Raw genomic sequence first — 14,056 nt, forward strand, 5'->3', positions numbered from 1 at the left:
TATGTGCGCACGTGCCAGATTGCGGCAACAATTGTCACTTTTTATGTTTCTGAATCAACACACACACACACACACACACACACACACACACACACACACACACACTTCAAGGCCCAGCAGATGCTCAGTGCACATCCATCTCCCACATAATATAACCCTTAGAGGTGTTTGTTCCATCATGGCAGTGCTTATTAACATTAAATCTTCTTGGTTTGGAGTGGGTGGCTGACTGTGAAATGACTCTCAGTCTCACACACACACACACACAGACACACACACGCGCAAAAGCATTACCGACAATAATTAGAAAGACATTGTTGATGCTTCTCCATCTAAATGAATGAAGCACAGCACCCATTTTTATCAACCCCATCTTGAATGTGAATGGCTCATCCATCCATGTCAAAAGAGAAGACTTCAAGGGTAGCGTGATCCCTGAAACGTTTTCAGCTTTTAACATCAACGGCCGGGACTTCAAAAATGTCATCCAGTTTTCCGGCAGTTGACAGAAATGCAAAGGCGCTGTGAATGATTCGATTGCCAACAACGCAGAGACTTTCTGGAGAGTTCCATTGCCCCCACAAGTGCAGTCTAAGTACATCATTAGCGTCAGCTTGGCCTTAAAATCTTAAAATCAAAAACAAATGGGACTTATAATGCAGTGACGTGCAATGAGGTTCACGACTGGTGGGGCACAACTTCTTCGGAGTCACATTATAAAAAAACATTAACCCAAGGAATATGAAAAACAACTGGTAGATACTGAGAGCAAAGCTTTTGTAACGTACCGATCCGGCGAGAGACCGACAATCAAATTCTCAAATGCTTTTCGAGTCCTCCTTAAACTTCAAGGTCATGCGTATGAAAATGCACTGCATTGATTAACATCACTGTTGATTGCACAAACTACAGTCGATCCGATAGAAAGGCTCCATCAAGAATACACAAATGGAAAAATTGACAACAGTCTGACAAATGCCAATAAAAGGCACTGACTGACGTTGGTAATTGGAGTTGCGCGACATGTCCGATTGATCCTTAGACAACTCAAGCTTGTTACATCCAATACATCAAGATGCAAAATGTTTGTTCAAGAGGCAGCTAAATGTAACCTGTAAACAGCACTTCAATTTACCTCGGGGCAGTTGGACGGCAAAGCCGGAAGTTTTAAATGGTTGGTGTGTGGGTGGAACCAGGAGAAACTTACAGTATTAGTCAATTGTGTACAATAGTAGAACTATTGTACAAAGTATGATATAAGTCCTTTCTTTTTATTTTATTCATGGAGATTTAAGATTGACTCTATGCACTTGACTGTGTGTGTGTGTGTGTGTGTGTGTGTGTGTGTGTGTGTGTGTGTGTGTGTTTATAAAATTAGCAAAGTTATAAAAAGAAAAAAAAACCCAGTTGCACTGAACAAGCGAGAATTCCAATTGTGAGTGATGATCAGCAGAGGGCAAAGAGTGCAAACTTGAAAAACAGAGCCTCGTTGTTTCCTTGCCAATTGTGTATTGTGATTTTCCACACAAAAGAAGCGAAGAAAAATCCCTGATGTGCTTCCATGTATTGCACATTGTTAGTGCGAAAAGAAGTGGGAGGGGCAAAACGCTCAGTCTTCATAATTGGATGTAATAGCTCAGGGGCCATGTGCTTGCTTTGGTTTCGAGGAGGAGTGAGAATGTTTGGTGAAGACGAAAATACGAAACCTTTGGACGGCACGGTGAACGACTGGTTAGCACTTCCGCCTCACAGTGCAGAGGTGCAGGGATCGATTCCGGCTACGGCCTTCCTGTGTGGAGTTTGCATGTTCTCCCCGTGCCTGTGTGGGTTCTCTCCGGGTACTCCGGTTTCCTCCGACATTCCAAAAACATGCATGGCAGGTTAATGGAACACTCTAAAGTGTCCGTAGGTGTGATTTTGAGTGTCAATGGTTGTTCGGCTATTATGTGTGCCCTGCGATTGGCTGGCAAGCAGTTCAGGGTGTACCCCGCTTACTGCCTGAAGACAGCTGGGATGCGCCTCCGTGTCAAGGAGCTATGTGAAGGTCAAATCAAAATACCGTCTGTATCATGGAATTAAAAAAAAGGGGCAGGTGTGGCATGACATCATAATATATAGGGTCAGATGAAAAAGGGCATCTTATTTAAAAGGCGAATGAATCATGGATGACAGAGAACATCGCGGCCATTAAGGAGCTTTTGAAGGAGACAGCTCGGTCTCCATTAAAAGTCAGGCTGAAGATGAAAGACAGCTCAGCTCTGCCATGTGAAGCCATTTGTCCCTCATTTCAACAGAAGGTGGACGCTAACCAACCATTACTGTCAACTAATGATGTATTTGAAATGTAATATAAGCAGTTATATGATGATATGATCTCGCTGCATCAGTTACACCGTTGCCATCCAAAATGGGGTTAGCTTGTGCTCGCCATGTAACATAATTTAATTATCCTTCCGAGAGCGTACAACGTGTTCCTCCAGAACTGAGGCTGCGTGGCTTGCTGCGATAATGAACTGGTATAACTTATTGATCGATCAGTGGTCGACAGACCACATTGCTATTATGCCCAAGTGATTGCAGAAATTCCTTGCGGGGAAACTAAACCAGATTTCTCACTGCAATCTTCGGGTTAGACGGAGACATGCTAATATTGCACGGCACATGTTCGATTCCCATAATCACCATGCCCACGGTTCATCTTTGACCATTTTGTATTCAGAGGTTGCCTCTTGCGTCATCGTCACCTCAAAAGCTTTCTCACACAAGTGCTCTGTCTTGAGTGTCGGTGTGTGTGTGTGTGTGTGTGTGTGTGTGTGTGTGCGCGTGTACATATATATATATACACTAAAAGCTCTTTAAGCCCCCCAAAAAAGTTCAGTTTTGAGCTGGCGACCTTCAGATGGCATTTACTTAATAAGCGGATAAAGGGATTTTTTTTTTTCTTTTAAAATGAACACGATGACTTCAACAGGTAGCCAGTGACAGCGGTGGCTTTTGGTTAACTATCCCTTTAAGGTCTGCTGTGGTTTGGAACTGTCTGGCAAAAGGAAGAATGTGTTGCAGGCTTATTCAGTTTGACTAGCAGCGTGATTTTAATGCAAGAATATGCCACGTTCCAAACCTAATAATGGCATCAAATAGACATATAGCCTCGTTTTTTTTTTTTTTTTAAACAGCAGTGATATAAATCCCCCTGGTGCTATTCTCCGACATCAGTTTAGGTACGCCTAAAACGGGAGACCAATATCAATGACTTTCTATCTCTCACAAGAATAATATTGCAACTAAAAATACATCACAAAGTCAGTCTGAATCCTGGCGCGTTGCAAATCACGTGCGGACAGAAATTAGCATTACAACTCTTTGATGTGAACATCAGCTTTTGTAGTTTTCCATTTGCACTGACACGGCACGCTACTGCCTATTACGAGTAAAGCATCTGGATAATATTGCAGCGTTTTAGCCTGTGATTTCCATTCCTTGTAGCATGACAGTTGACTGACACTGATCAGTGGAAAATGTTCAGAGAAGAAACGCTACGACTGCTTTTCCAACTGAATCTAGTGAAGTCCAAATATGGTCGGGGACCGACCAGGTTTGGGAGTGTGACGCCGTCGATTTGGTATGATGTCAAGGGGAGAGGCTAGGGATGGGACTTCTGGTGATGTCACACCCTACACGTTCTCTGACAGGTTCCGGTTACCTGCAACACTAATAAGAACAGCCAGTTCAAAAACAAAATAAAACAAAACAAATGGCTGGATATATAAAAAAATGGAAAGACACATTCTTATTTGCACAGCTCCTTCTCTCTCTCTCGCTCTCTCTCTTGAAGCGTTGTAGAGTCGCAGCTAGTGGCAATGTTCAGGTTCACAACACGTCTCTCCACTGCTACGCCCCCACCCCAACAAGCACCCCCACCCCACCCCTAAGCTCATTACAGATGCCCTAGTTTGCTCGTGAGCCAGGAGAGTCTTTTTAGCCTCATTACAAACTTGGACACCTCCCATCGTTTGTACCTTTCTACCAGACAAGATCTCCCACATGCACTCGTCGTTTCCCCAAGAAGAAGCTTAAAGGGGCTGGGATGGAAGTGCTGCTACAAATGATCACATAGAGTAAAGAACCGACTGAAAACCGGAGTGTAGGTAACTTTGTATATGTTGTGACAACTCAAAAGCAACAACCGGTCAACGAAGAGCCGCAACAGATCGTGCCTAGAGCAAAGGTGCCGACAAAATTGGAATACGGTCGCCACTGTGTTACACAGAGGTCCAGCGCTTTGCTATCAGACCGTCATATTCCTTTCCTAACTGGACTTTCACGGTGCTCGCCTGAACTCCATTCAGATGTTCCATTGTAGGCAACGGCGGATTTCAAAAGTTGACCTGGAGCTAAGATGCTGCTCAGGAGACTGTGGTTTTCCGCAGTAGGCAGGGGACACCCGGAACCGGTTGCCAGCCAATCGCAGGGCACACACAGACGAACAACCATCCGTGCTCACATTCACAACTCGGGACAATTTAGAGTGTTCAGTCAACGTGCCATACATGTTTTTGGAATGTGGGAGGAAACCGCAGTACCGGGAGAAAACCCACGCAGGCAACATGCAAACTCCACACAGGAAGGCCTCTGCAAAACCTCTGCACTGTGAGGTCGGTGCGCTAACCAGTCGAACACCGGGCAGAATACGAAACATTTATATTGATTATTCCGCATTAATCTTCAATGACACCCTTCAAATTTCCAATGAGAACACATTATGCAAGTTTGAGGAGGAGACCGTGGAAGAGAAAGAACTGCATGGAGCCTTTTTTTTCAACTTCTGGTGCTCAATTAGCATGTGACACACTTCCAAGCTTCAAAGTTAGACACAATATGACGCAAGGCATTCACATCGTCCTTCGCAATGTTTTTCTCGGGAAAATATTTGATACCCCTCATTGAGGTAGATAATAGAGTCGGAACTGTCAAATTAGCTGGTCGGGAAAATAACTAGTTTAGTAAATGAGGGTGGCTTCTTCTTAACCTTGAAATGCTTTCATGACAACATTCCCGAGTGACTAAGAAATATGCATTCATTTTGGTCATGTACATATTTGTCATTCAGACGGCAAGCGACGTGAGTCGATAAAAAGCGACGAAGAAGGTGCCATTTCGTGCTTCGAATTCAGCCGACAATGTGAGCTTTTGCGTCACAAGTTGCTGTAATTTGCGCTGATGAGCTATGAAATGTGAAAAAGAATTTACTTTTATAGGGTGTCTTTCAGACAGCCAATCCAACGACGCAATTTTCTCCCATCGCTTTTCGCTAATCCTCTCACATGGGGAACTTTACAAAGCTTGTCTTTATGGAAATGTAAAAAAAAATGCTTATTCATTCAGTGCGAGGTAGAAGCTTTGGCGGGATGAAAATTGCAGCACTAAATGTGAAATCGCTTTTGCTCTCAGAAACATTACGAGCAGCCATATACTCGTGTAATTAAAAAAAAAATGACGGACTAAAAAAAAAAAACAATCGTAAACACGATTTTATTCAGTCGCCTCCTTGAAGTCGAAGCATCTTTTCACAGCAAATGATTTTTGCCCCCAACAGAGAAAAAAAAACAAATAGAGCATTCATTTCAACAGAAGATACAATCTTCTTGATTAGTGACTGGAGAGAGCAGCCTGCCTAAGGAAGTCCTGCCCTCACCTCACTTCACTGTGCCGTGTGTTTATAATTTAATAGAGCGGAAGTGACCATGTGATAATCCCTTTAGCCCTTTTATCCCCCTTTTTATACCTGCGTTTAACAATTCCCACAGCTGGTTGGAACTCTTGGCCTTTTACGTGATAATAGAGTGCGATAACTCCGGTGGACATTCTGATTCTTACCCTTGGTTTTTTTATTTGAGGATTTATAAGTACAGTTGTCGCTCGTTGACATGACTTTTCAGGCTCAACTTCCTCTCTTTGTCCTTTGTGCGCTCGTTTATGCAATCCGATGATGCCGTATATCTAGGAACATTGTTTCATGCCTGTAGTTTGGCTTTGAAGTCTATCTTTTTGTGACACGGGTCCTGCGACTTTTCTGACACACCTCATATATGTTCAAGCCGATTGCAGGCAAGTATTCTCTCGATACGCAATCGCGGAGCGGATGCAAAACGCAGGGCAAATGTGGCTGGACATGAAATCAAAAAGCAGAGCAATACGCAGGACGTGATTAAATAGTTTCGCTAGCCGGGAGAAAGAGAAAGAGATGATTTGGTCAAACAATTGAGGTGCAGCAACAAGTGCGGACTCCTTTCGTGCAAGACATTAACAGAAATGTCATGAGACAAGATTAGATAAATCACAACAATGTAAAAAAAAAAAAAAAATGTCTATCTTCCTTTTGTGTGAAGATCCATCCATCAATCCGTTCGTTTTGTACGGTATATCGCTTATCCTGTTCAGGGTCTCAATTTCATTTGTCTTGGGGCAAAAGGAGTGGCTGACTCCCATTTACACCATCACTGAGTAGGAACTGGAACCAACGCCGCCTGTGCCAAAGTCAGGTAAACCCACCGCTACACAGTGACCTGTGTGAAGATTATTCGACCCCAAAAAAAAAAAAAAAAAAAGAAGTCGACGTGTTTGTTACTCAGCGAACCACATAAGTCTGGAAATGAATCACAGCACCAGTTCTGAACAGCCTGCCACAGTTTTACACGTTATCTGAAGTCATGTTGCCTTCATTGAATTTCTGTAGAGGCACGCGGAGCCGGCAGTTTGATCGGTGATGTTTGATGCTACTGTGACACTTGGTCGAAATTATGGGCGGGGGGGCAGAGCTGACCGAACCGCACCCATTCAAGTGGAAAATTGTGCTCACGAAAGGATCGCCAAAATCATCCATCCGCGATAACCGTCTCTGGACTTTGAAGTTGAAATCCCCTTCCGCTTTATTCCATTTAATTCGGTTGAAATTCTACCTTATGGGGCAAATATGCCCCGGGTTAACTCATTTGAAGGTACAACGTACAAAAAGACAGAAATGGGTCTTTTCTTGTTTCATCACACTGCATTTTTTTTTCTACTTGGTGGAACGTAAACCGACGACAAAAAAGTTTCAGCTGAAGGGTCAGTGCACAACTGTGTTAAAAAATGTAAACAAGGAGACCAACAACAGCTTTGCGCTGATTGTTTTCGGATTGGAATCGCAACTCACTTTTATTTTGACGGGGTGCCTCACTTTACAGGACTAACCTTGACTGTGATTGTTCCTGCGCTTGACTGAATAGAATCGATCCATCCGTCCATTATCATAAAAGCAAAGCCATAAGGCCGCTGTGGTTGTTTCAAAGCTGAAATGCGTCACATCTTATTAATTAAACACCTTCGGCATGGAAACGCAGAGCTGATCAACTTGAAGTCGCCTTGGAATACAAAGTTGCACCACAATGCAGATTTTTGTCCGTGGCGATAGGTAACCGGAAAAGGTGAAGAATCGAATACAAGAGACTCAATTAGGGAGAAAAATGTGACAGACTGTTATTTAGTTTCTTTTGGACTGGAAGCTCTCATGTGTGCTCCCCAAGATGGACAATTTCCAGAACATTGCTGGTTAGTTTCCATAGAAATTTAGGCTTAGGAATTTTGGAAAAATTCCAAATTGGAATTTGTGAGAATTTACGGGGGTAATTTAATGGAAGGTATGATAATTACGCATACAATAAATACAATAAGTTTTCTCATAAGTAAGCAGCCATGCATTGCAGTATATTAATTGCTCCATTTTTTTTTTGCCACTGGCAGCGGCATATCTCCAGCTCCCTCAAACATCAAATTTTGGCTTGCAACACAAAGCAAAAAAATCCAACTTTTTTGAAGTACCCTATCAAGAGCCAACTTCCAATTTTTTTTAAAGTCCTACTTTATTCGTATAACTTCTCGTTCCATCCCACTGACAGATTCCCACTTTGAAAATTCTCACCATTTTGCAACCCCAGTGTTCCCCCCAAAAACTTATTAAACCCATGCGCCACTCAGGGCCTATTAAAGTTCCTTTGATGAGCTCTTCCTCAGCATGTGTCCTTGCCGTCTCCATAACTGTCCCTCAACCGTCCTTCTAATCAGTCAAGCTTGAAATGTGGGCAGCACAACACAGACCCGAGCGACACCAAGACAAATAGCAGTGTATCCATTAACTTGTCAGCATCACAGACAAATAAAATCTCTCTCAAATCCTAATTGGAATCAAGTTTTGTGATCAAAAGTGAAGCCGCTGACCAGTGTTGAGGGAGGGCCTGATGAAGATTGACTCATAAATCCCGTTCAACCATTAAGCGCGGCTTGTCCTCCAATGAGTGACTTTGACTCCTTTTGATCATCACGGCGGGGAATCTTGACAGCGCCGTGACCTCTCTCGACTGATTGAAGACCATGATTTTTAAACGCCGAGTGAAGGACGCTATAGAGGTTGGCCACGAGTCATTGTTATTCAAAGTCACCTGGACTTAAAACTATAACCTTCACCGGCTTAAATATAATGAGCGTTTGAAAAGATTGCGATCCATTTAAGCCATAAATGGGACTTATTTTCAAAGCATGGGACGGTTACTGTTTTTACGGGTTTTTAAAATGTCCATTCATCCGTCCATTTTTAACAGCACTTATCCTGAACAGGGTCGTGGGGAGTTATCCCAGCAGACTTCGGGCAGAAGGCAGATTAAACCCTGAACTGGTCGCCAGTCTGTCGGAGGGCACATAGAGGCAAACAACCATTCACACGCACATCGACACCATCACTGAGTGGGAAGTGGTTCGGAAAATGGATGGATGTATTGTTTTGAAACGGCTAAAACTACCCTTTTTTTTTTTTTCCTTTGCCAGTCAAAGTGACGCAAGTAGTCAGGGAGCCCAACGGATTTTCCCCGAGTTGAAAAAGTCGACTCTTTTGGTAATTTTTTTTTGGGGGAGGGTACCACATTTTGCTTCTCAAGAAGTGTTGCTCGAGGTGGCAATTATTTTAATACGTTATCGCATTTACGAAAGAGCCACGCAACACCACTCAACAGATTCAAGGTAATGTTATTAAATAGTGACAATCTTGTCTTGAAATTAATATTTGCACCCAGCTACGAGATTAAGCGTGTCGACAATTGGTGAAATAGATACCATAGACTCACTACAGAGGAAGATAATTAGCTATCTAGCTGGGCTAACATCTCTTCATTGCCACTCAGACGTTACTTCACATGGCAGAGAAGATAATTTTCTGAGAAAGAAATATTTTAAGTATAATAAGTGCACGTTTCAACTGTGTATTTTCTTTACTAATGTACCGGTAACTGTGATCCTGAATTATAGAAATATGCATGCCTTATTTCCACTGCAAAGTGCATTTGTGCCGTAGTACTTTGCCAGCTGGAGTTCAAAGTGTGAAGAGTGGCTACTGAATGGTTGAATGTATTGTCTGGGTTTTTTTTCCCTGAGGTTTAAAATGCGAGGAAGAGCAACAAATTTTGCCCATGCATCTAAAACCACAACCATCACATCACAACATGTGATGTGGTGTGAAACAACCTTCTAATGGGTCATTGTTGCTTCAGCAACACGAACGCTGACCAACAGTCCAATCCTCATTGTGACTCATCAATAACAAACAACCACCACATCGCCTTTCCAGATGGCCGTCCATTTGCCTCAGAGATTGTAATGTCACAGCCATTATGAAAAGCACAGAACCCGGAAACAAGATGCATAGCGTTCATTTCAAACGGCCTTTCTAAACAAGCGCAAAAGCATCTTTCCATTCACGAACCGGCCGGGCCTACGGGAGTAGTCATGCGCTGCCTTCTGCAGCCGGACAGCCGCGCTCCTAACAATGTGTACGACTCAGCACCAGTAACCAAGCAGAGAAAGAGACGTGTTGCGATGCTTCCCTTAAGAAAACAATGCAGTCAGTTCTACCTGAAGGCGAATGCTTCCACCCCATCACTATGTTCCGGGGGACAAAGACACTCTCTGATATCCTCCGAAGGGTGTTTGCTAGCATCTGTCTCTCAGAGGACACTTGCCACCTCCAGCAAAGAATAAAAGCCTGTGCACGGTGTCAACAAAGAGAATCCCTAATGAGCCCAAGTTCCATGTGGTGGTTGAGTTCCTGGTTGGAACTCAAAAAGAAAAGACGGCATTCTGTCAGACGTTTAGATGACCTCCGACTCCTCTCTGGATGTGTTTTACTTCGATTTGGCATCATGGAACGCTAATTAATTGGGCTGGTATTTTGAGTGGAGTAAGTCTACATCACTGCCTTCATGACACGAGTCGGCCACACGTTTGACACTGAGAGGCTTAGGGAGCCTCCGGAACTCGGTCTGCATGACATGTGTGACTCCTGAGGCGTGCATGTTACGAAATGTGCACAGACAGCGAGACTGTCATGACCCACTTCCATGGAGAGCTGCGCCGCTTTCTACTGCAATCCCACAGGTAGGCTTGCCCTGACTGACTGTAAAATATACACTCTGGAAAGGCTTACATCGTCCTGTCACCACACAACTGGAGGGCAAAGATGGAGGAGGATGTTTAATCTCCAGCTCAAGCAACTGACGAGAGAAAGCTATTTCTGGAGAAACAGCACGCTGATGCAGAACGGCAGAATGAAGTGAGATGTTGAAATGGTATGCCGTGAGACTCGGAATGGATTGAATCGCTCTAGAAATCTGGATGGAGAGGATAAATCTGTATGATCTTGCTCTGGAATTTGGTGGATTTTATTCTTTTCAGGAAAATGGGGGAATTCTGGCAAAGGGTGTAGTTCATGAGACACCCTGAATGAGCAGAACATGACCCCTTTGTGCTTTCTTTAATAGCTCTTCATTGCTTTTATGAAAATTGGAGAATCTGGGAATGGGAATAACGGCCAAGATTTCCTGCGTAATCATTTGAAGTTGGAATTGTGCGAATCAGTCCAGAAATGTGGGGAGAAGAAGGAATTGATGTATTTATGAAGGTATGTATGTGTTTATGTTCTGTGAATTGTGTTATTAAAAGTATGGCATTTTGGAGAAGTGAAAATGTGAAAATTAGTACTCAAGATGTTTGGAATGAATGGAAAAGTCTGAAGTTTCAATAGGAAATGTTGACTTTGTCATTGGGCTGAATGTTTTGTATTTGTGTGTGTGTGTGTGTGTGTGTGTGTGTGTGTGTGTGTGTGTGCGTGCGTGCGTGCGTGCGTGCGTGCGTGTGTGTGTGTGTATATATATATATAAAATATATATATATATAAAATATATATATTGGGGGTGTAGAATAACATCAGTATGGAGCTGCAGCAGTCACTCAACGAATGAGCACAATTCTAAGTATTTCAATTGGCCTCAAGTCATTCGAAAAGGTTTCACCCTAATACGGTGGCAAGCGATCCTTATCTTTCAGCCCTCGAGTAATTCAGTTTGGGGTGGAATTAAAAGTGACGTCTGTCTGGCTGCCTGGTCAGCTTGTTATCCAGTGGCACCAAACCCAGCTCAGGATAAGAGTGCATTCTACATGACATAGGCTTTCCAAAAGCCCCTTGGCAGAGAAATAACAAACGCGGTGGTGTAAAATGCGATGCTACTTTGTCGAGACCCACTTCAAAATAAGCATAGGAAATAGTCGAGCAAGATGTCAGCGCGGTTTATTTCCAATTACGCACGGGATACAAACACAATGACAATACTGTTTACGCACAAAACCCTACTGGTTATTTCCAATAAACAGTAAGCACTTAATGCGATAACAAGTGGAAGGCTGCCCCCCAGCCCCCCCTACTCACCCATCACATGCTGCGGGACAGCGGCGCTCACGCACAGGGCGATGGAGAGGAGGAGCGGTCCCATCCTCTCACAACGAGAAGAGACGTGCTTCTTGGGCAAAGATGGGAGAGAATGGGAGGAACAAATCACGACGAGATCAACTCAAAGTTGTCCCTCCGTCACCCCCCGCGAGAGAAGTGGAGCGGATAAATATGTCCTGTTTGATAAAGTCCTCTTCTGTGGTGGAGCGGAGTGGAGAGACGCGCCGGAACAAGTGGCGTGAGGGTGCCAGGTGCCTGCTTGGCCCGTTACTACCGCAGTGAGTGGAGACGGAGGTGAGTGAGCGCTCGCAACTCGCCAGGACCATCATCAAGTAAAATACAGAGGCAAGCATTTCCGGTCATGCCCTACAAAATTAAAGTCGTGGAAAAATCTGCAAATCCAGTCACACCATCTGTGGAGGCAGACTCAAGGTTTGACCAAGGACATATTTGTTTGATATTCTCATCAATTTTGGACTTGAAATGACATTTAGTAGTTATTTTATACTGCTGTTCTATGATATATTTTGTTTTGCCATGTATATTTTTGCTATTTTTGGTGCAAACCTCATCAAGATACTTAGGCACATGAAAATAAAGTAGTTTACAGTTTTCTACTTTTTACTTCAATACAAATAGAATTGTAGAGATACTCAAATTTCACTAACGGAGTTGCAAATCAATGCTGTGGTTGCAATTGTACATGCTAGCTGTGTTAGCTGCTAGGCTAATTGGTCGAGAACAAACTTAGCTTTATAATAAAAAAAGAAAAGCTTTGATATTAATATCTTTATAATAATTTTTGGTATGAGTGATTGCTGGTTGAAGACACTAAAATGGGTTTTCTTTTTTTTTTAATTAGCAGTTAAAAGTAAAGTTACTCCATTCGATCCATTTCAAACATCAAGGTTCACGTTCCAATTCTGTGTTTTTGTCAGTCTTTAAAAACCCCACTGAACCCATCTTGCAATACTACTCTCACTATGGCATCACCAGTGCACTGCTTTGTTTGTTTACGCTGAATAGTGTCTGTGTAAATAAATGCCAGCGGGTGAATTCAGAAAGTGGTTCACTGTTTAGTGTAACAGTAGCATGACGACATTCTCATTGAGTGCAGTGAGCGGCCATGCGATAGATGTTGAGACGTTACTACCTGTGCTGCCTTCCCATTGGCATGGTCGCATCTTTCTATCTCTGTGCAGTCTATATATCACGGTGAGACCAAACAGCGGCTTTGTAACCCCCATGGGGGAAACATCAGTGTAGACGACGTAAAAGTCTCAATGATGGAGACGACTTCTCCACTCTCTCCTCCTCTGCAGCGCACAAGCTCGACAATGGAAGGTGCTGAATCAGTCTCTGCTGATTTGCTTTTTGAATCAGTCTGTTCAGCCTTGCTCTAACCTCTTTTCGTGCCCTGCAGTAACACGTTCAAGCCCGGGGAGCCGGGATCACTGGATTTTGATTTTTCCCTAGAAAGCTCCCTCACTCACGCAAATGTGTGGGCTGAGCATGCCGACCTATTTACTCTCTGTCATGTAGCTGGGTAACAGTCATACAAGATCTCGACTGTTTTATAACATTGTCAAGAATCAACAACCGACATGTGGTTGTACAACTGCGCACACCTTCTTATAAGTGGGCACGTAGATGTGTTCAGAATGAAGGAATCACTTTCCAAGTCATATTAAAATGGACTCAGCGCATACTTGCCCCCATTTAAAGTGCCTTAGATTAATCTCAAATAAAATTCAGCTGTTCAAGGAGGCTTTTTTTTGTTTGATGACAAGTCCCCAATATCTGTCGCTGTCATTTGTCTTCATATTTTTGCACAAATTGAGTCTCAGATCCCATCTTGTAGACGATTGGAATAAAATGAAACTGGCCTCGTCGTAGGACAGCATCCACATGGTTAACTTTGATTTCCGTGCAATGCGTTCATTTGCAGACAGCACAGTGGACTACTAATACTAGTTCCCACTTCTGAATTTCGGGATTCGAATCTTGGATCCTGCCTCCCTGTGAGGTATTTGCGTATTCCTCCTACATTCCAAGATTAATCGAGGACTCAAAATTAGCCATGATCTAGTTTTGAAGAAATTACACGATGGTCTTCAGGATTCTGATTAATGATGCAAAGTGAAATGTATCCTGCTGTCAACTAATACAGATATAAAAGATAAACGTCCATGATAATGTTCATTTGCATAAGGTGTTTCTTCACAGGCCATTGTATGACTTTAGAAC

General features: G+C 43.2%; 1 protein-coding gene and 1 long non-coding RNA gene across 2 annotated transcripts in view; one reads left to right on the forward strand and one right to left on the reverse strand.

Annotated features, from left to right (window-relative positions):
- Positions 1–12,139, reverse strand: part of edil3a (EGF-like repeats and discoidin I-like domains 3a) — a 71,115-nt gene extending 58,976 nt beyond the window's left edge. The window contains exon 1 of the mRNA XM_019878086.1: positions 11,789–12,139. Coding sequence (XP_019733645.1) covers positions 11,789–11,852 — 64 coding nt within the window. The 5' untranslated portion in view covers positions 11,853–12,139. The remainder of the gene's footprint in view (positions 1–11,788) is intronic.
- On the forward strand, positions 10,881–11,638 carry LOC109520690 (uncharacterized). Its single transcript, XR_002169220.1, has 2 exons — positions 10,881–10,972; positions 11,283–11,638. It is a non-coding gene; the product is annotated as an uncharacterized LOC109520690 (long non-coding RNA).
- Positions 12,140–14,056: the final 1,917 nt, after the last annotated feature.

The sequence above is a fragment of the Hippocampus comes genome, unplaced genomic scaffold, assembly GCF_001891065.2.
Source record: "Hippocampus comes isolate QL1 unplaced genomic scaffold, H_comes_QL1_v1.1 scaffold13, whole genome shotgun sequence".
In the NCBI taxonomy this organism is placed as follows: Eukaryota; Metazoa; Chordata; class Actinopteri; order Syngnathiformes; family Syngnathidae; genus Hippocampus; species Hippocampus comes.